This window comes from Centroberyx gerrardi, chromosome 10, assembly GCF_048128805.1.
Source record: "Centroberyx gerrardi isolate f3 chromosome 10, fCenGer3.hap1.cur.20231027, whole genome shotgun sequence".
Classification (NCBI taxonomy): domain Eukaryota; kingdom Metazoa; phylum Chordata; class Actinopteri; order Beryciformes; family Berycidae; genus Centroberyx; species Centroberyx gerrardi.
This window is the reverse complement of record NC_136006.1, coordinates 30,212,640-30,235,155: the sequence shown is the minus strand read 5'-3', so window position 1 is coordinate 30,235,155 and position 22,516 is coordinate 30,212,640. Positions and strand designations below refer to the sequence as shown.

The following is a 22,516-nucleotide window of genomic DNA, read 5'->3' as shown; positions in this document are numbered from 1 at the left end:
GTCTTTTTGGTGATTTGTTCATTTCGAACCAGTACCTCAAAATGAATTGAACTTTAGAGTTTTTCGGGTTTTTGGAGTTTTTTCCTTAGATTGAGCGATTGATGTTGACCAGGCAACGTCCTGTCGTGCTTTATGCATTAGCTGTTATTAAGCGCTGTACACTCTTTTCGGGTATGCTAATTCGCTAGTATTGCAAGGGAGTCAATGTAATACACGCATGGCATCAGCACATATCGTATCCATTTCAATTTGATTTATTTTATTATTCTATCATTACATTTTTAAACGGTGACCTACAAAGTCATGCAAAGTGTTTTATCTTTTAACAGTTTTGAATTTTACTGGTTCTACTTGTCTATTTTACATGTTAAGAGAAACACTTACAGTATTTTTCTAATTGGTGCAAAAGTACACTTTTTTGTAAGATTATTTGTAGTATTGCTTGAGAAAATTGGTTACACTAATACGCAAAACAAGCAACTACCAACCAAGCTGAAAACTGCAGCAGCGTGCCTCACCAAACACCGCAGGCACAGCATCTGCAGGCTGTCCGGTCCGAGACAAGCAACATCTCCAGCTTTCAATACCACTGTCATGTCGAGTCGAACTCAAGTTTTCAGTATACAGGTACACAGACGACTCGTTCAACAAAGCAGTATCTAAGTACGGCAAGACCCGAGGGGAAAACCACAAGTCGGCACACCACTCAGAACTACACAACCGCGCAATACAAGAACACAGACTAGTTTGTCATACTAACACAAACAGTATTGTTTATTTACTCAGTGAAAAAATGCCTATCAACATTATCGTCCTTACAAAGAGACACTAGTTCTGTTCTTTTGCTTCCTAAAAGAGTTTGAAAGTGAGATATCTTTGTGCAGGTATACTGCAATAGATTGATTTGGCCTAGAATGCTGAGAAGATGGAACAGACAGTACAAAGTTGGCAGTACACCGACTACTCAACCTTACTTCTCTGTGTTATTGCAGCTTGTACATCATTATAAATGTGAAACGAGGCCAAAAGATTGTCAACAGCGCAATTCACATTATTGTGGACTGAGTTAAACAAAATGTATCACTTGTATGGTTCGGTTACAGGAAGATGGGAGTGGACTTACTTGCAGACGCGTCCCAAAACTTAATGGATCCGTCAGCATGTCTGAACAAAGACAAAGAAAGAGAAAATGTTGGTTTTAAACATTTTCTACCCTACGCCTGTATAGATGAATAGAGCACTTAACCTTTCTCATGCTTTAACACCGTAGTCTTCCAACTGTGAAATGGAAGTTAGACAGCAACAGCGGTAGCTATCTTAAAGCTATCTTAGAAGCTGTTACAGTTTATTTGTTTTCAAGTGTTCTACTGTACAGGAACATTGAGTAGTTGAAGAAAAAACTTATGTTTGTCAGCTCAGTCCTTGTGGATTCTAGTGTCTGAAAAATTAATGTGAATCCCTAATCTTCTCCATAACAATGAAGCTACTATGAGGCAAGCATTTCAGCGTTTTTATTTCATTCGATAAAAGCTTCTATGTGTAATAGAAAAATGGCATGATGGTCTCAAATGGCTGGACTGCCAGCGATGCTCTGTGAGAGTTGCCTAGATGCAAACACCACCCAGCATGCATGCTTCAAAACAGGTTTACATCTCTGTCAAGTATGGCCGAGGGCAGGGACTGTGCTAGGATTGGCATAGACCCAAACCACTATCAATACAGAACATAAAGTAGTATTCTGTTCCTCTCATGATCTGAGTGAGGACATGGGTGAAATATTGTAATCCATCCGTTTTTTTTCATTAATCTATGCTCGACTGAGATTACCTTGTGATGCCACTAGTCAGAAAAATCACAGGTCTGCACTTGAAGTAAATATAGTTAAGAGTTAAACTAATATATAGTACTGTGCAAAAGTCTTAGGCTCACGCGAAGATGCTTTCAAAAATAATGAAATGAAAAGTTTCTAAATATAAAATAATTTACTATATAGAGCAGTCTACTGACACACTAATGCAGAAAATAAATAAATAAACATCTAAGACAAAATTTAAATAAAAAAATCTAGGGTGCCTAAGACTTAAGCACAGTACTGTAGATGAATGTGGACCTGTGATTTTTCTATTGACATAATTGGTCTATGCACCACAGACTATACTGGAGTAACATGTGTAGTATTGCATTAATCTACAGATAGCACTAGTCACTAGTCATTGCAATGAGTGTACAGCTACTTTATATACATTTTCATTGTTATCATTAGGGTTAGCAGTACATCCATCTCCACAACTACTGCTACACTGCTGTTTCATTGCTGTTTCTACCCAGTACTAGCTTCTTCACCCTTCTTGGCTTCTCAAGCAAACAATCAAAGCCCTGCATCTGGTAGAGTCCCAGTGCACATTAAAGATACATCTATGTCTAGAGGTCAAATCAAGCCGCATTGAAACACAAGTGCAAATACATCCAAGCTGGGTGATGCTCATGAAACCTGACAGAACCTGACAAGGCAGCGATGTGAAACATGTTGTTCGCTCTTGTGTTTGTAGTAGCATTATGAAAGATTAAAAAGTCAACTCACTTAAGGCAGTCTATGAGTAAGTATGTGCTTAGAAAGCTTTCAGTTTTTATGGACATTGTTTGGAGTTACAGCTATACACAGGTCATCTGTTTATTGGACTCTATGTAGGCAGATTCCAATCCTTCTTGGATGTGTTTGCGGATGGATAGAGTGATGGGATAGACTTACCCTGTGATGATGATCTCTGGGTAGGTCTGGGAGCCTAACGTCCACGTCCCTCCACTGATCGGCCACTCCTGACATGGTTACAGACACAGTGTTGATCATCTTGAAAGCCCAAAGCATAATCTTTTATTTCCCTCGTACTCGCCCCTCTTGACAAGAAGGTTTTCATTCCAAAACACTACATATTATTCATAGTGGAAAATTGTTGCTTTCTATTTCAAAAATACAAATGCTTCCTCAAATATAGAGCTATGTTGAAAGCACACATCTTATGATGACTCATAATTTTAGTAGTAGGCCATAATTTTCTTTAAGTTCACACCAGCAATCATTTTGTAAGACGATATCTCATTTTTGGAATTAAAGTGCATTATGATTACAGTCATAATAGTGTTAACCTTGAAACCCTGAAACAAAATGATCTTTGTTTCTCACCAAAGCACCACAAAAAAAAAAAGAAAGTGTGCACAGGCACACAAATAAATCACCAAAAACACACAAGTGATACCATTAAAGTATGGTTAGTAATACCTCATTACACCTCACGATGCCTCTATTAAGTGTTATGATGTTTGAGAAGTTTTAATAAAATGCTTCCCCCACATGTCCTTGTAATGTTGTAGGGATGAATAGAAAAGCACCTAACTTAAATGAATACACAGTTTTTAGGAGATATATATATCATTGGCTCTGAAGCTCCATGCTAACACTTCAGCATACACTATGCTGAGTGACAGTAGGCTCCATGCTAACACTTTAGCATACACTATGTTGAGTGATAGTAGTAGTTGGTGTCTATGTTCTCATCACTTAATGGTTATGTTGACCAACAGGACAATCTCTCAAAAACTTTGTGTCTTCCTTTTAATGAGTGGTAAGCCAGTAGTTATGAGGCAACAGAAATAAGCTCACACTCGGTCACATCCTTTCAATAGCCAACCACAGCATAAATATAATTTGGACTGTATTACTGCACTCAGCAGTAGAGGTACTCCCACTGTTAACAGGCTATGAGCAAATCACTGTGATTACATAGCTAGAAATCAGAAAACAGTCACTTAAGCTCTTGTAAAATGGTCAAACATCTGAAGGGGAGTTAAAGGTTGGCAAAAAAGACACGTAACCAAATCCTTCCCACCTCTGTTTACGAAGGAAGGTGTGCTACTCCCTTCCCTACCTTTTGGCTGTAGCCGGTCTTCTTGTGTTTGGCTCCTATGGAATACAGGATGGGGATAATGTCGGGAGGACACTCCGCAAAATAGGCTGTGCAGGTGACTGGAGACTCATGGATGTCCATGGGGTAAGGGTTCTCAAAGATAGGGAAGCTGCAAGAGACACATAGTAGAGCTCATGCCAGTGGGGACACAGGGAGTTTCAGGCCATCAGAAACCGCCTTTGATCAGAAACTCCCAAACAAACGGAAAACAAGTTTGAGATCCCTTGGTTTAAGTTTCACCACACTTTGAAAACTGAATTGTTACGGCATGACTAAGGAATACTTCAAAAATACATGGGTAGCATTAGTAAAGATATGGATACTGTCAGAGACACCTGGGTTTGTATATATGGAAAGACAAGAGAACAGCAAAGGGCTGAGGTGGAATCAGTAGGAGATGCGGGAAACAGACAATGATGCAAAGATGGGAGATACTCTCTAAAATTTGGATTTTGCTTTACATTTGCATAAAGTCAAATCAACTTTATTGATATAGCACTTTAAAGAGTAACTAAACCCCAAACCCAAATCTGTATAAAGGCTGACATCTAAAGGTTAACAGCATGCTACTGAAATTGTCATCTGCTGGCTGATCTTTGGTGTCAGGTGATGTCACCTTCTATACAGTACAACAGGTGGTGGCATCACCTGGCGCCAAAGATTTGGGTTTGGGGTTTAATTACTCTTTAAGTACAAATCCAGTTTGTCACAAAGTGCTTAATAAAACATAAGGTAAAAGGGAAAGGGAAAAAAGAGACACAAATAGGAAAATAGACAAGCAAAAGAAAGACAAGGATGGACAAGGATGGGAAAGCACATCAGATGGATTTAAAAGCAAGTGAGTAAAGTTAAAGGCATGAACAACCTTCTCGACGTCTGAGAAAACCCCAGAAAAGACCTGATCTTAGAAATAATCCTGAGCTGCTAAAAACAAGATTTCACAACTGCATTTATCGGTTTATCAAACCTCTAGGAACTGTCAAAAATGACACCTAGATTTTTGGCATAGGGCTTGACAAAGGGGGACAGGTGGCCAAGATCTTGTCTGAATGTTTGTGGACTATGGACTGAATGTTAGACTATGGACTATAGCATGTTTAAAGCATAGTTAGTGTTGAAGACAACAGAGAGGATGCTAGGATCTCTTTAAGGAGTCAGGTAGGGATGCAGTCTAAGGGGCAGCTGGTGGGCTTCATATAGGACATAGTCTCCAGTCAAAGGAGTTAAAAACAGCTGAGTTGAGGAGAGACACAGACAGGAGCTGGGCAGTCTAATTTTCAGTCTAATGTCCTGATAAAGAATTTTTAGGAATTCTTCACACTTTGGGGTGTGAATGGCTTTGACAAATTACAAAGTATGAGAACACACATTTAAAATGTTAAATATACAGTGTCTTGGTACGGTGCCAATTATTATTGGACACTTTTATGGACACTTTAAACACTAATAGAGTGCAACAATTAACAGCTAATTAGCCAATGAGTGATTCTGTACAATTACCTACTCATATGGCCACAGACAATTTGGCAAGTCAAAACTAAACTAAGCCTAAATGACCTTCTCGTCTGCCTTCATCAGGAGGTATTTATACCTAATTGGAAAGTGTTATTGCTGCTATTTGAGTGCATTCCCTGGCCTTAGGTGTTACTCTGTCAAAACGGCAACATGTCATCACCTTCATCCCGTCCCATAGTGATGACAAGTTAATTTGACTGGAGTGGCAGCAATTGCACCCGGAATGCAACGTGACACGTAAGCAGCTGACCTCTTCTTTCTCCCTACAATATGGATATGGATGAACTGCATCTACACAGGATTAGGGCCACATGTGAACAAATTATTTGAGTTCTGAGTTTGAAGTCAGAATTCTGAGTTTAAAGTGAGAATTCTGAGAATGAAGTCAAAACTCAGAATTCTGACTTTAAACTCAGAACTCAAATACATTTTTCACATGCGGCACTAATTCTCTTTAGTAGTTTTGACAGGCTTTGGCTCTGGATGTGTGGTATGAGGGGTGTTATTCCCTTCAGGTGATGCCTAACGTGGCTCCTGACGCCTACTCGTCTGCAGTGAGTGGATGAAGTCAGATTGTCTCATGTCAAAAGACGACGAACCTCCCCTCCCTTATCTCTGCCACATGCAGCCTAGCAGCTAGAGGCTACATCTGTCTGTGTGTGTGTGTGTGTGTGTGTGTGTGTGTGTGTGTGCATGACACATACTTGCTCTGTGTCAGATCCACAACGATGAAGTCCTTCTCCAAAAGCACCACCACTGCATAAGGCTCCTGGACCTCTGTAAGATACAAACCCATACTGAGGAGGAGAATGCTAACTCCACATTCACATCAGGTGTAGTCACATTGAAATAAACATTAAAAAAAAAAACATTTTTATCTCCAAATTGTAAGACTCCTCCTTTATAGAGGACCAACAATGAACAATCAGGGAGAATTCCATCGTAGAAGACGCAGAGATACCAATTTTTCCACTGACTGTAGCCTCAGTAGACCAGAATGCAATGCAGCTACAAGACATGCTGACTTTTTAGTAAGGCGTGCGGCTGCAATCATAGATGCACCCCAATATTTACCAGCTAGTTGGCTAGCTAGCTATATTTACAGTATATGCACACCTATGATTGAAAGAAACAAGTTCACGCCCCTTCTCTGGGGGTTATGGAAAGGCATTCTGGGAAACACAGGAAATCACTAACTGAAGTAGAAGAAGACGAGGCAGGTTGAGGGAAAGTGTGTACACCAAAAAATGTAAATTACAACACTTCACTTCACATCACAAAGTAAATTCTGTAGTAAAAAGCATAGTTCCTCGTTAGTTGTTGAAATCCTCCTGACCACATTGTTTACTGGCACCTAATACAACCAGGAAATGATCATTTGAGGTTTGTTACTGTAGTGAATAAATCCATGCATTAAAAACTGCTTTTTTTCTTTTGCTCAGTGAAATGGTGAACATGAAAAAAGGTAATGACCTAAAGCCTCAGGATACTATTGGGGAAACAGGCTACAGTCTTCAAGTTAGTAAGTTGTTTTATTGACTTAGTGGGCCTTTTAGTTAGGAAGTATTCACAACTGAATATTAATGCACTCATGCTTTATTTTAATTCTGCAGCATATGACAATAGAACTTGGAACTTGAGCTTGTGATTTGTTCAAATTAATTGCCCACGTCAGTGGTGACGTGAAGCTCATTTTCTCATTAATGTTTTCCTCAAGCTGAGAGCTATTAAAGGGGAAGTAGTGCATAATTGTGTGTTGGCAAAGACCACCTCCTCATCTTCCCTCAACCCCTGTTATTACTTGAAAAAAATGAATGAAATGAATACATAAAACAGACGTGGAAAAAGCAACACTTCTGACGTCAAACGACTACCAGGCTAAGGCAATAAATGTCGGTTCTAATCAGCAGGGGGGCTCAGTGGCCCCCCACACAAATCCATTTAGCTTTCATGTTATTTCATCTATTGGTCCAAATCAACAGCTTCCTGCAGTTTAGTCACTCTATAGAGACCAGCAGTCCTTCACCAGAAAAAATAAACATCATGAGTCACGGGAGTCAATACTCAAAGTTTTCCATTATACCCAACTACTTTGTCAGCCTATGATTCATCATAAACGAGAATAAATATGCGTGTGAGAATTTGAGGGAAGGGATTGGTGGTGGTGGTTGTGTGAGTGTGTGTGCGTGTGTGTGTGTGTGTGTGTGTGTGTATCTCACATGAAAATGGATTTGGAATTGAATGGAGGTGTGTATTTACATGTTAGAGGGAGAGTTTGTGATGATTTTGTGAGGGTGACCATGTATGTGTATGTGAAAGAGAGAGAGAGAGACAGAGAGAGAGAAAATAAGTAAGCTCAAAATCAATTTTTTTCGGCGCTATCTTCAAGTGCGAGACACAGAGCAATTTAAATCCCGTCAAAGTGCTAATTAGCAGCCCTGCATGGAGACTCACAGTATACGTCAGCAATACAGCTGAGAGAGAGAGAGAGAGAGAGAGAGAGAGAGAGAGAGAGAGAGAGTGAGAGAGAGTTTGATAGAGAGTGATATTATTGTTGGAATTGTTATGTACACCTACTGGTACATCGCGCAGCAACCTCTAAAAATATGATGTTTTCCACAATGGAAAAGTAATGGGTTTTTGATATAAAAGTACACGGAAATAAATGTTTTGTATATTTCCTTTGGCATATATTGTTTAGTAGGTATACGTTAGGACAAGGAAAATTAGCAAACAAGGTGAAAAAGCCATTTTTCATTTCATTTTGTCTTTTAAAGTTTAACACCTTACTTTAAAGAGGCATGGAGTAGACATAGAACTAAGGGGAAGTGACAATGACAGTCAATAGTCATCAGCATATATAGACAAAAATACAAAAACACTTCCTCTGGTAACATCGAACTTAGTGTATACTTGCTGATCTGTAGGCATTTATATATTTGTACAGTTTCCAAAATTCCAATCTGGTTTTCCGTCATATTTCATACAAAAGACACAATCTTTGGCACCTCTACCACTCTGTCAGCCACTTACCACCGTAGAAACCACACCAAACTCAATCCAGAAAATATGTAACACTGGTTTTGATATCATCTTTGTGTCACTCACCGTTGTTGTATGGGGTCTCGCAGAGGGCCATGAACTCTACGATGGGATGGTCCATCTCCAGCACGGTGATGGCCTTGCCATGCATGATGGTCAGGGTGGGCCGCCGTCCTGCCTTGTCGTACGACAGCCCCCCCGAGAAGATGACAAAAGGTTCGCTGCTGTGGAGGGAGAACAGGGCTTTAGGAAGGGATGAATGAGTGAGTGAGTGAGTGAGTGACTGAATGAATGAACCAATGAAACTTACAGTGTACCAATGCCTGTTGAACGAATGAATTAATGAATTACTATTACTATTAAGCGGGAATCCTCTGATTTTACTGTGCCAAGACCAGTGGGAAGACTCCAGCTAATGAATGAATGAATGAATGAATGAATGAATGAACATCACAATCCCAATGCCAATATGAGTTGACCTGCCAAATGAGATAAAATGAATAAATAAAATGAATGAATGAATGAATGAATGAATGAATGAATGAATGAATGGTTACAATCCCAATGCCAATATGAGTTGACCTGCCAACTGAGATCAAATTAATAAATAAAATGAATAAATGAAGGAATGAAGGAATGACGGAATTAATGAATGAATGAACAGTTACAATCCCAATGCCAATAGGAGTTGACCTGCCAACTAAGATAAAATTAATAAATAAAAGAAATTAATGAATGAGTGAATCACTGCATCTTTTACTGTCAAACTCACATATCACATGATGCCTACTTTCATTCTGATGAACAGACAGTATTATATCTTATGCAAAGGCACCATTAAAACAAATCTATATAAACTGAACAGCACAATATTAACATGTGCTGTAATAAAAGATATACCAGTTTTTACAGTATTTGCATAATAGGGTTCATATAAATCTATATGACTTTGGTGTTAATAAGTGGAGTTTTTAAAGCCAACATAGTTTCACTCGCTCAAATCATACCCTGCACCTGTTTTCTGAAAATATAATCGATTTTTGTTTCTACTGGTGTTTTTTTATTGCCTTATGATTGGACTGGAGGTCATACCCAGGTGGGCACAGAGCACAACATTTAATCTGGTTTTTCAGTATTGAGCCAAAGACCAGAGTCATAAATCATGCAAAGAGAGAGAGTCTACATCTGAAAACCATCTCGTCTGGGAGACATCCCATCATGTTATATGGTTAACAACACTTTAGCCCATATGTCTGCTTGTCAGCTGCCCCTCCCATGACCACTCACACTAAATCAGTCTAATCTAGACAATATCAGTCTGCCTGACTCAGTGTACAGAGGGACTATGTGAAGAGAGTCGAATAAAGCAGAACATTATGCAATAGAATAGAATAGAATACAATACAATGCAATGCAATAAACCAGAACATTATGCAACAGAACCTAGGTGACAAAACAACACAACAGAATACATAAGAGGACCAAAAAGTGCACAAAACACATGCAACAAACTGCTGGCACTGACAGGAGAACAGCCTGTGTTGTTCTGGTAAAAACTAGGTCCAGAGTGATAAAACGGATCAAACTGACCCTGGATCGGTTAACTTAACACTTAACCACCCACAGCTTGTCCTTACTTGTAGTTTACAAAGCCAAACCGTTACTTGTTGTGTTTTTTAGCAGTGGGTGTCTGTTTTTTGCCTGGGAGAAGTTTCTCATGTCCCAGTGTAGGTAGCGGTTTTATTTTCAGCTTTACAGACACATGAAACACAAGGTCCTATTCTCCCAACTATTGAACGGAGCTACATAAAAGACAGTAGAGATCAATCATTTGCTCTAAACAGGTAGAATAGGTCCATCAATCGAATGGATAGTAGTCAAAAAGACATCTGCACTCCCATGTCTGGAGATGAAGGATGATTTCCTAAGAGTTGCTGTCGTTAAATTTGAATTCTGATTCGGTGGAACCCTAAAACTTAAGACTTCAAAGGAATTCAGATAATCTGGGTCCTAAACTTTTGCACAACAAAATGGATACTGTCTAAGAAATAGCATTTGTAAACCTTGATAATAGTAGATGAGCTCTGAACATGATGGCACTCTGAGCACTATTAGTTTGGCCTGATATTGCATGTGAAATATAAATGGAGTGGATGAACAATGGGTTTGGTCAAAGTGTACAACATCATTCAGAAAGCACATGAAAAGCATTGCTCACATCAGTAGATTTAATCATGGTGACGATGAACTTAAAGCTTGGAGACTAGCGGGTTTTACTGGAGAGTTTGACAGTTGAAAGGAGTTGTTTACCTGTTCCTAGACGTCTTGTACTCCACTTTGAGGATGGGTTTACACGACTCCTTCCTCCCATCCTTCTGTATCTTACCTGAATTAGAAGAAAAGGCAAAATAATAGACAACATTTCAGGAAAATACCAGTGTTTAAACTTCTTGAGGCCATTTAAGGGCTTTTCCGCTCTACTGAAAGGAATATACAGACTTTTTAGCATGTAAGCTGTGTGATCAACGTCCCCTTGTGTGACAAAAAGACTGGTGTCAGTTTCACCTCTGCGTGGCGATTATTAATTCAGTTTGCTGAAGCTTAAGCACACTGTGTCTGTTTACATGTCATCTCGAAAGCTCAGCAGAGCAATACATACTCAACAGACAGAGGTGAAACTGCTACCAGTGGTTAGTTGATGAAAGTGCTTATTTGCTAAAAACGTAAAGATTACAGCAGTTTGAGTTATGTGTTCTATAAATCTCCTGACTTACTTCAAGCTATTAATTTTATTCAGCATAACTACCTCATGGTTCACTGGACCAATGCACTTTCCTCTACAGCTGCAACCACACTGTAAGTCATAATGACTACACATAATAATAATAATACTAATAAACTTGATTTATATAGCACTTTTCAAAACCGAGTTATAAAGTGCTTTACAACAATAGAAATAGAGTTTAAAAAGTCAATAAAACACCATACGAGATACAGGACTTAAAAATAGAAAAGAACACTATCTAAAAGAAGGAATACAATGAAAAGGAATACAATAAATTAAAAAAACCCCAATTAAAATAGAAGTTAAAATAAACACTAAGAGAAGGCCTTAACATAAAAATAGGTTTTAAGAAGCGACTTAAAAGATGATACCGACATAAATAGTGAATGTCTGCTTGTACAGCAATATGTATAGTCTCTATTCTCGTTTCTTTAAACTTTAAACTGTATATGAGGTCCTGTTGTCCTCGTACCATGTGTGCTACTATGCCTTTTGAAAGTTTAAGTTGTCAGTATGTCTCTTCATGCAACTCTCCACGACAAAAACCCACACACTTATTATGTTTGGCAAATAAAGTGTCTCTGCTTCCAATTCACTTTCTGATTATGCGCACTGTGATTCCAACTCTTCTTGTCAGGGAACTGCAGACAGCTATCAAAGTTAGTGCATTAAAGAGAGTCATTTCTCTACACCGTGGCAATGCTTCAGAGCATTGATTTTGCCTTTGATTTGATGCAGATGTCTGTCAGCTGGATATTGGATGGGGCTTTGATGGAGTTTCAAACCAAATGGGATCCTCTGTGTGACATTGGGTTTTACCTCATGAGCATTATACTTAAACAATGGCCTGGGTGGTTCTGAACGAATGAAAGAAATATGGAATTATGAGTCTATCTTTTACTCTTCTATCTTTCATTTGTCTCCCTTTGTGCAAGATCCTTTAACACCAAATCATCAATAAAATGCCTGCCCTTAATAAGCTTACTGACAGTGCATCATGCACCTATGCTGCATCAATCATCTGTCAGCTGCAGCTTATTTCTTATTTCTCAAAAAGTGGATGCGAATAAGCACAGAAAGATAGAAATTTATTATTCTCTGAAAGCTGGTCGGCAGAGCTTTGTGTCTTCTGACTAATGAAAAGAGAACAAAATTGATTTACATTTTCCAAAAAACACTTTTCAGTGCAATGAATATACACACTGCTGCATGTGGTGCTCGCAGGAAAAGTGGGACTTTTGCAACAGCTGTGTATACAGTTCAATCTGTACAGTACTGAGGTGTGACCAAGTCAACTTCACTCGAGTCCCAAGTCAGTCTCAAGTCTTGAGGCACAAGTCTCAAGTCAAGTCTCAAGTCTAAATGTAGAACAGCAAGTCAAGTCAGAACAAATCAAGAGTCCAGTATCAATTTAATATCTTAAAGAAAACTAAATATCGAGGATTTTTCAATGCAATATGGTTTTAATAGGATAAAATCTGGGTAAGAGCATCATGAGTTTGATTTTTATAATCAGTTTCAACTTCAATAAATTCAATCATTCCATACAAATTCAGTCGACTGGTGGAACAAATCTCATCACTTTCAATCTAAGTCATTTACACAAACACAAGATCTCAAGTCAAGACTTTAGAAACCTTCTCAAGTCATCAAAGCACAAGTTAGAGTCAAGTCACCAGAACCCAAGTCAAGTCGAGTCATGCTTCAAGTCAATTCTCAAGTCAAATGAAAATTGTGACTTGAGTCTGACTCGAGTCCAAGTCATGTGACTCAAGTCCCCACCTCTGGTACAGTACAATCTGTATACAGTTCTCCAGTTTATGTAATACATGATTTAAGTTGTTTACAAGTTGTTTCTTATCTGCAATCTCTAGTAGGCAGCAAAAGCTCTAGGTAAAAGAATGGCTTATCAACACTGATCAGGCTACAAACTCCAAAGGCTACAGGATTACTACACACTCTGAAATGCCAAAGCAGAAGAAGAGATAGGAACAGCAGAAAGTGGAGTAAATGGAGATGGGTATACTCGGCGACCCTTCCTGCTGTTCTGATAACAAACAAACCCAAAACCTGACCCCCTCTCTCAAAATGTAACCTGGCACAGCCTAGAGTCCAAGCTTTTAGTGTTTGCATGTCATACTTTGCATATACTGTCTATTAAATTATGATGCAAACCGTAGAGGAAACCAGATGTGACAGCAAAGCCTTATGAAGCCTGAAGTCATAATCTTCTTGAAGATTCTCTCTGTCTCTTTGTCTTCTAACTCTCTTTTTTTTGTTGTTTTTATATTTCTTATCTTATATTTCTTTTTCCAATCCATAATCTCTCATTTTTTTTAGCAGTCTCCATCCCCTTGTCTATCCCTTTATCCTCCTTCTGTCTTTTCACCTCTCCCTCTCTCTCCTCCCCGTCCCTTTTCCCTTGATTTTTGGGAACTGTCAATCGGTCTCCATCCATTCAGTCATCTATTCATTTGTTTGTTCGTTTGTCCGTTCATTCATACATACGATCGTTCGTCCATTTGTTTGTTTGGTCGTTCCTCTGTCACATGTGTTCTCTCAGACACAACTGATTGGATTTTATCAAAACTTTTTCAAAATTATGCACAATTACAGGACAAAATTAAACATTTTAATAACTAGTTATAGTTGGACTGACATGAAATCGGGTCTATTCTCCTTCAGGACTAACAATGCACGCCATATTGGATTTTCAACCAATTTGGATTTCTTGAAAAACAATTTTCCCTCCAAGGCTTTTTCATGTATTTACCGACCGGCCCAGAGGGGGACTGTATCATTCATGGGGGACATATTTTCTCTTTTCTGTCCTTTCATGCCCTGAGATTCACCCCTATCTCTTCACTGCTCCCTCTGCCTTCTTCCTTATGCTTCCTGTCACTCTCCCCCTGTGAGTAATACCAAATATCTGACAAATTTCTGGCACATCTACAGCCAGTTGGCATTTAGCCGTGTCTTTAGGCCTGTCGCCCTATCCCTGGCACTTGTCGCCCACGTCCTTCCGTCCTGCCTTCCCGTTTCGGGATTCTGCCTGAGATCAGAGCAGACAGTGAGGGATTTTTCATCAACGGCGAGCTGCCGAGGTCGGGATGCCCTGCCAGCACACAATCCACTCCATCATAGTGGGAAAGGGAAAACAAAGAGGGGCGATTAGGAGGAAGAGGGACATCATTCAACCAAACCAGTGGTATTCAACTAGGAGTCTGACTTGGACAAATATTACAGACTGTGAAAAGATTGGACATCAGAACGACTGGCGTTCGCAGATTTCTTTTCTCTTGGATTTGGTGGACACACACTTGACCAGTTGGATTTGAGGAACATACACTTGACGACTGGTTGGATATGGGGAACAAACACTTGATGACCACTTGGATTTGGAGAATACACACTTCACGACCAGTTGGATTTAGGGAACACACACTTGACGCAAGGTAAAGACAGAGAACACAAACTTGATGACCGGTTGGATTTAGGCAACACACGCTTGATGACAGTTTGGATTTAGGGAACACACACTAGATGATCGGTTGGAATTCAGGAACACACACACTTGACAACCAGTTGGATTTGAGGAACACACACTTGACAACCAGTTTGATTTGGGGAACACACACTTGACAAGCTGTTGGAAATGGGGAACACACACTTGATGACCGGTTGGATTTAGAGAACACACACTTGATGACCAAAATTTCAGACACTGGTAGAGGTAAAGACTGAGATCACACATTACCTAAGTTCTAAAGCCACTCCACCCCCACAATCTCACAAAAACACAAACCTTTATGCTACTAAAACAAACATGACGTTGGAGCATTTTTCTGTCCGTATATGCCTGTACTTTTTCTCATTTGCTATTGTCAGTCTGCATTCAGACCTGTGTCCCATACTGTAGACAACCAGTGCAGCATTGGTCAATCATACAATAAACATGTAATCAAACAAACCACATCATATCAGAAGTGAATGACACCTGATTTTTAATAATAGGACAATATCGGCCCTGACCCTAGTTGTAATCGTCGGTTGCTTTTTATTTAATATCTCCCATTTGCTCTACTCTTACTTACAGTATATTCTATTTTTGCCTGCTGTATCCTATTACAATTTTGCTGCTGCAAGGACCCAATTTCCCAAAATGGGATCGCTGAAGTCTCATCTTGCCTAATAGCTTTATGTGTGTTGATGTGTGTGACTCACCGTGAGGGAAGGTGATCTGGAAGGGCTTGGTGGTGTTTCTGAGGTTCCATAGGGTCAGGCTGCCGTCTGAGTGACTGCACATAAACTGCTTCCCCTCATGGTGCCAGCTGACTGAATGAATGGCCTGGACCAAACACACACACACACACACACACACACACACACACACACACACACACAGAGAGAGAGAGAGAGAGAGAGAGAGAGAGAGAGAGAGAAAGAGAAATAAATTGATTCTCCTCCTTGGTGCCAGGGAACTGAATGGATGACCTGAACAGGGGAGAGAGAAGGAGTGGGCATTTCACATACATTTCATATGCTTCAGAATATGTTTAGAGGTAAGTTTCACAATTTTCCTTTCTTTTTGTATATTCCAAAACAGGCATATATACAGTAGGGTAGGGATGTTCTCTTCCCTATGTTCTACTGAAATAACTTGACTGGCTTTTCTCACTGAGGGGAGAGTTTGTTTGAGTCTGTTCAGTACAGCAGGATGTTGGTCTGAATCCCTGTCTGTCCTCTGAGTCTGTTCAGTACAGCAGGATGCTGGTCTGAATCCCTGTCTGTCCTCTGAGTCTGTTCAGTACAGCAGGATGTTGGTCTGAATCCCTGTCTGTCCTCTGAGTCTGTTCAGTACAGCAGGATGCTGGTCTGAATCCCTGTCTGTCCTCTGAGTCTGTTCAGTACAGCAGGATGCTGGTCTGAATCCCTGTCTGTCCTCTGAGTCTGTTCAGTACAGCAGGATGTTGGTCTGAATCCCTGTCTGTCCTCTGAGTCTGTTCAGTACAGCAGGATGCTGGTCTGAATCCCTGTCTGTCCTCTGAGTCTGTTCAGTACAGCAGGATGCTGGTCTGAATCCCTGTCTGTCCTCTGAGTCTGTTCAGTACAGCAGGATGCTGGTCTGAATCCCTGTCTGTCCTCTGAGTCTGTTCAGTACAGCAGGATGCTGGTCTGAATCCCTGTCTGTCCTCTGAGTCTGTTCAGTACAGCAGGATGCTGGTCTGAATCCCTGTCTGTCCTCTGAGTCTGTTCAGTACAGCAGGATGTTTTGTCTCTCCATTGTTCCACACTGCTGGTCTTCACAAAACACAACTTAGAGTAATTTGACAAGGGACACAGTAGCCAAAGATAAAGGCTATTCCTCCTGGGGAAGCTTTTCATTTTTCTTCCTTTTTATTTCTACCAGACTATGCCAATTAAACAATGAAATGGATTATGCCAGTCCATTTCCACTGCTATTTATCGCATCATTTCTTTATTAACAGAATCTTTTCAGCCTCAAGTGAGTGTAAAAAGGTTTTTACGATATTGAGGACATTTTCTCGAAATTTGCCATTTACCTTGTGCATGCCTGTGTGTGTGTGTGTGTGTGTGTGTGTTTGATTGATACGTACTGGTTGACGTTGACCAGCTTGTTTCCATCTGCTCACTGATAAATGATAGTGGATATGGACTGAGCACGGGTGATCACAGGAAAGATCAGGAAGCCCCAGATCAATATCCCGGTGCACAGATCATCCACAGCAGCGGGAAACACCGCAAACGGATGCAAGGGCAAATAATAAAAAGCAGCCTGGTGCAGAGTGATAAAGTCTTTCATGAAACGTGACGCTCCCTGCATTTGTTTCATCACTATGTCAAAATAATGAAATTGCAATCTCATTTTAATAATTATAGTACATGTGTTCTGTTGCCGTTTCAGCTGATCGTTTCAATACAATACAACAATCTGATTGGTACAGACTTCACTCAGAGCTGAAAGCCATAAACTTCTCAGAACAGAGTGTTGAATGTAAAGATTATTTGATTTGTTTCATCCTAACTGTTGATTTATTACATTTCCATGAAAATATATAGAAGCGCAGTACACTAATTAAAACTATAGGTGTTTCAGCGCTCATCTTCTCACCCTTGAAAAAGAATTGCATCAGAAAATGGATAGAAAGAAGATGAGAAGAATAAGAACAGAGTGTTTAGGGATTCAGAAGCAGTCTCTCAAACTTCTGATGCCTGTTCTCCTGTCAAAGATTACAGGTGTGTCAAAATTCACGAAGGCGGCTGTTTATCCGGCAGCTCCATGCCTCGCTGCTTCAGTGTCGGCAGCGAGGTGCAGAGGTGGAAAGAACCAAAATATCTGAGTCAAGTAGAACTAGAAGTAGAAAATTGTACAAGTAGAAATTGTACTTAAGTAGAAGTAAAGTTACTTGTGTAAAAATCTACTCAGAGTAAAAGTTACTGAGTTACATAAAAAAAAAGACACTGTTACATGTGATCTTTCCCATGCAATGTAAAGGGACAGAGAGGATAGAGAGTTCAATATGTGAAGTCGTATCTGTTTTTAGAGACTATGTTGAGCGTTCTAAAAATAGGATTCTGAAATTCATGTCATTATTTGATCTGGGATAAAAAAAAAAACATTGAAAATTCCATCCCAATTATTCAAAAACATTTCTACATTAATGTATCTTTGCTATTAGCTGTCCAACTAGCAAGCTAGTGAACTACCTAGACAACAACTAGACAATCGCAAACAAATAAAACTGTAGCTAGATGGACGGTTTTTTGACTAATGTTAAAGGGATTAATAAGTAAGATTTTTCTGCCTTTCCAAACTTAATTAATACAGTATTTTGCATTGTGAAATATTACCTCTTCAGTCGGCATTTCTGTTTGATCTTTGCTCTAATTAGCAAGCTTACTTGCCTCTATTGTGAAAATGTGACTTCATTGTTTGTGCTAATAAACGGGGACAATTACAGAGGTTGAAAAAGGTAATAGATTACTTAATGCCTCCATAACTAAGTTACTATCAAGGATAAATTTGAGCACTTAATGTTGCAGTTAGTTAATGTTTCCTCCACATGCTTGTATAGGTTCGATGCAGATGCAATTTACGATTGGCCCGTTTGCTGATGTAATGCTTTTGGAGAGCCAATAAAAGATGTGCATTGTAATGGATGCAAGCAAAGTACAACAAGGTAAAAGTAAAATTCCTGACTCAGAAAAGTAAGTACACCAAAAAACTAGCTAGCAGCGAGAGTAACTGTAATTTGTTACTTCCACCTTCGGCAAGGTGCACAGACAGCCATAGCAGAGAGAACTGTGCCTTTGTCAGATGTAACTGGTGTCTTCTTCTTCTCTTCTTCTTTCTTTATCTGGCTTCCCAGAAAATGCCTCTCGCGGGCTTCCAGTGCACAGATAGAAATGCCATGCTACACTGGAGATGAGAATGAAAGAATCAAACAGAGGTAATTAACGGAAGCCAGACAAGACTCTTCAGATGACAGGAGATGAGCAGAGGCAGGAGATGAGAGATGGCCGTGCTCTTTAGAAGATGCAGAGGATCAATGGCATGAGTTCTATCTGGTGGTGGTGGTGGTGGTGGTGGTGGTGGGGGGAGAGTCGATTTGAGGCCACACAGAAAAAAAACAGATTGGATAAGCAACGTGTGTGTGTGTGTGTTGTGGAATTCACCAAGCACCTTTGATAAGTTGTCTTTAAATATATACTGTATAGTATATATAGCTGTTGCCTTACTCCAGTTTTTGTTCACATAGTATATAGAGGATCAGATGAACTTTTCAGATGACAGGTAGGAACTACCTTATGCTATGAACTGCCCAACCCCCCCAACCCCCCCAACCCCCTCACTGGGGGACACTGAACATTTATGGACAGGGGAAAGAAATCTTAGAGATCAAAAGTGCAAATGAAATAGCATGCAGTTCTCTTTTTAAAAACACTTTAATTTTACCTCTACTTTTTGTTAATTTTGCATATTCTGGTATAAATAAAAATTAAGAAAAATCGAAATCTTACCTGGGAGGAATAGCTTTTATCTTTGGCTACTGTGTCCCTAATCAAATTTCGCTATGTTGTATTTTGTGAAGACCAGTAGTGTGGAGCGAGATACAACATCCTGCTGTACTGAACAGACTCAGAGGACAGACAGGGAATCTTCATCCCAGTCAAACCAACTCCCTCTCGCAAATCAGCAGAGCAAAAGAGAAAAGCTGGCCTCACTAATGCTAAATTAGTAATTACAATAATTAGACTATACCCGGAGCAAAAAACAACAACCATGTGTGTGACAGACTGGCTAAGAAACACACACACTGCCCCCTTCTCACCTGAGTTCAATGAGAAATACCAGTCAAGTTGTTTTCAGTTAAACATGTTTTCTTCACAACTGTAGGCATACTATTATCATATTACAATAATATTGAGCATTTTCAGAAGAAGAAAATATTAGTGTCAATTGAATATTTTGTTCAGCGATTCTCTTAGTTACAACACTGTACTACCACAGCGCTTTGGTGTTAACATGTGGAGTTTTTAAAGTCAACGTAGTTTCACTCACTCCAATCAAGCATACCCCCCAGCACCTAAAAAGCACAATTGTTAAATCATTCTCAATGTGTTTTTGTTGGAATTGCTTGTTGCATAATCTCCAATATTCTCTATTTGTCGTATTCTTGTCCATAACCTATTCTCTGCTGCTATGATGGCCCAATTTCTCCAAAGGGATCATTAAATCTAATCTACTCTAATCTAATCTAACATAATCTAATCTAATCTAATCTAATCTAATCTAATCTAATCTAAATGTTGTACAAGTATGACCCAAGAACCAATCAAAGCCACTCAAAATGCATTCTCTAATTTCTAAGTTACATGGATGTCAATTGGAAAATGAGAAACACAAGGATTTCATCTAATAGCAGCAATAGATTAACTTCCAAATTGCTAAATCCATTCTGGGGGGGGGGGGAAATCATTACCTGAAGTTTAGTATTGAATACCTCTGAAATATGGAGGAAGTGGTCTGTAAAAGTGTCACAACATATATATCATATTATATATACAGTAGTTCTTGGTGTGACAGCATGCAGTGGAGCTCACCTCATCGTAGTAGATTCTGAAGTCGGCCTTCTTGCCCCGGAGGTCCCACTGCACTATGGTCCCGCTCTCAAATCCAATAAGCAGCTGTAGAAAATGGGCACATAGAAAGAAATGATGAAAGAAGACAATTTAAATAGCCTGAAATAGGATGATGAGCACAACATGCACAAATCGATGTTGTTTCCAAAGTTGAAATTGCTCTCTTTGTTGTAATGTAGGGGAGCTATTTTGCCTCTCCCTCCTCTCAGTCCGTCTCTCCATCCCTCCCTCCCAGCCCTTAATTCTCCCCTCCAGACACAGTTGTTCCTGGTGGTGAAGTCTCACGGCTGCCCCGCCTGTGTGAGTTGTGATTAGTGGGATTGGGAGGGATGATCTCCATCATGAGTGTACCACCGAGCACACCGAGGCAATTTGCTACCCTGTCCGCCTGGGTCTTCTCTTCAACTGTGATTTGCAGAAGTTTTTTTTTTTTTTTCGAAGAACGTGGAGCAGGAAATGTCAAAGAAGTTACAGATGTGATGAGTGGGATGGGGGGACTAAGACAGGGATGTCAGTTCATTAAACCACTAAGCTATGGCAAAGTCCTTGCATCTAATATGGCCACCAAAACTTCCAAACCTGCGTATATATCAACTAAAGTTCTACACAAAGTGGAGCAATGACTGATAACTGACAGTTTATTATTTCATCAGTGAGATCAAATATTAGACGTGGGTCACCAAACTTAACTAGCAGCTTGGAGAGACTTATTTTTAGATGTGGCTACCAGATACATTTCTGGTGATTTTGGCATAATCTTTGCTCTCCGTTATGATGCTAAAAACTATAAGACCACATTTGGACTCACTTAGGCTAAGGCAGTGGTTCTCAACGTGGAGACCACCAGGGGTCCTTGAGGGGGTTCCAGCGGGTCCCCAGCAAACTGATGAATTGTTAAACTTCACCATTACTTTATTGACAAGAAGTGAACACAATTAGAGAATGTAGAAGAATGACTGTTTTGATCATAGTTTCACTGTTATCTCTCTACCTACAATACAGATAGTCATGGAATTCCGGACAAAATCATATCTAACAATAAAAATGTTCTCAGATTTGGATTCGAGAGACAAAATCTCATCAAATGGGGGTCTGTGGCCCTAATGTGGACTAAGTGCCATACCTTGCCGCAATTGATGCCCATGGGCTAAGATATTCTTTTTTAAAGATTATTTTTTGGGCATTTTGCTTTAATTTGACAGTACACAGAGACAGGAAAGATTGGGAGAGAGAGGGATGATATGTGACAAAGCTCCCAGGCCAGATTCTAACACAGGACATCATGGTTGTATGGTATGTGCTTTAGCCACCTGAGCAACCAGGACGCCGCGGGCTAAGATATTCTCGGGGAAAGATAGCAAGGGATGGAGAGACAATAGAGAAAGTATTGTACATTTATGTGCTGTCGGGAGTATTGGATATACAACTTTCCCACTAGGAAGTACCACTTGAACGTTCCCCAAAGACGGGCACTTAAGACGAGGAAATTGGGATTCTAGATGGTATAAGAACGGGCTGAGTTGTGATGTAGCGGCCTTAGCCAACATGGCTGACAACAGCATCACTGTCTGTTGAGGGTAGAAACTATTCAAATTACGATGCATGTGACCCATCTGCCAAAATTTGACGCTGAACGTAACTAGCATGTACCTGTCGCTACAAGCCAGGTCTTGGGCATAATACGTATTATGCTTGCAAGTCAGGTCTTCGACTTCACAAGTGGAAGAAAAGTACATCCGACATGCATGCGAATGCGACATAAGAGAAGGAGGGAGTTGAGACCGAGGGAGAGGAACAAAAGATGAGTGGCCTTGAGTTGAGCTGAGTTGCCTGTCAGCAAAAAAAATAAAAAAATAAAAAAATCCAGCGCGTCTGCAGTTTAGAGGTTGATGAGATAGGGTAGGGAGAGCCTATCTCACCAAAGGCGAGATGGATTCACCTCTGACTCCCATTAGAGTCTCAGAGGAAAAGGAAGTTACAATGGCTGGCTCAATGGCAAAGCCTGTCCCAGATATACAGGCAACACACTCCCATCTTATGTGGACCC

General features: G+C 39.9%; 1 protein-coding gene across 2 annotated transcripts in view; it reads right to left on the bottom strand.

The window, feature by feature from the left end:
- Positions 1-22,516, bottom strand: part of stxbp5l (syntaxin binding protein 5L) — a 226,349-nt gene that overhangs the window by 53,688 nt on the left and 150,145 nt on the right. For both annotated transcript variants that reach the window (XM_071914581.2, XM_071914582.2), the window contains exons 7-14: positions 20,431-20,514; positions 15,529-15,652; positions 10,830-10,905; positions 8,586-8,740; positions 6,182-6,254; positions 3,924-4,071; positions 2,750-2,817; positions 1,124-1,164 (exon numbers count right to left, since the gene is read on the bottom strand). In XM_071914581.2, coding sequence (XP_071770682.1) covers positions 1,124-1,164; positions 2,750-2,817; positions 3,924-4,071; positions 6,182-6,254; positions 8,586-8,740; positions 10,830-10,905; positions 15,529-15,652; positions 20,431-20,514 — 769 coding nt within the window. The remainder of the gene's footprint in view (positions 1-1,123; positions 1,165-2,749; positions 2,818-3,923; positions 4,072-6,181; positions 6,255-8,585; positions 8,741-10,829; positions 10,906-15,528; positions 15,653-20,430; positions 20,515-22,516) is intronic.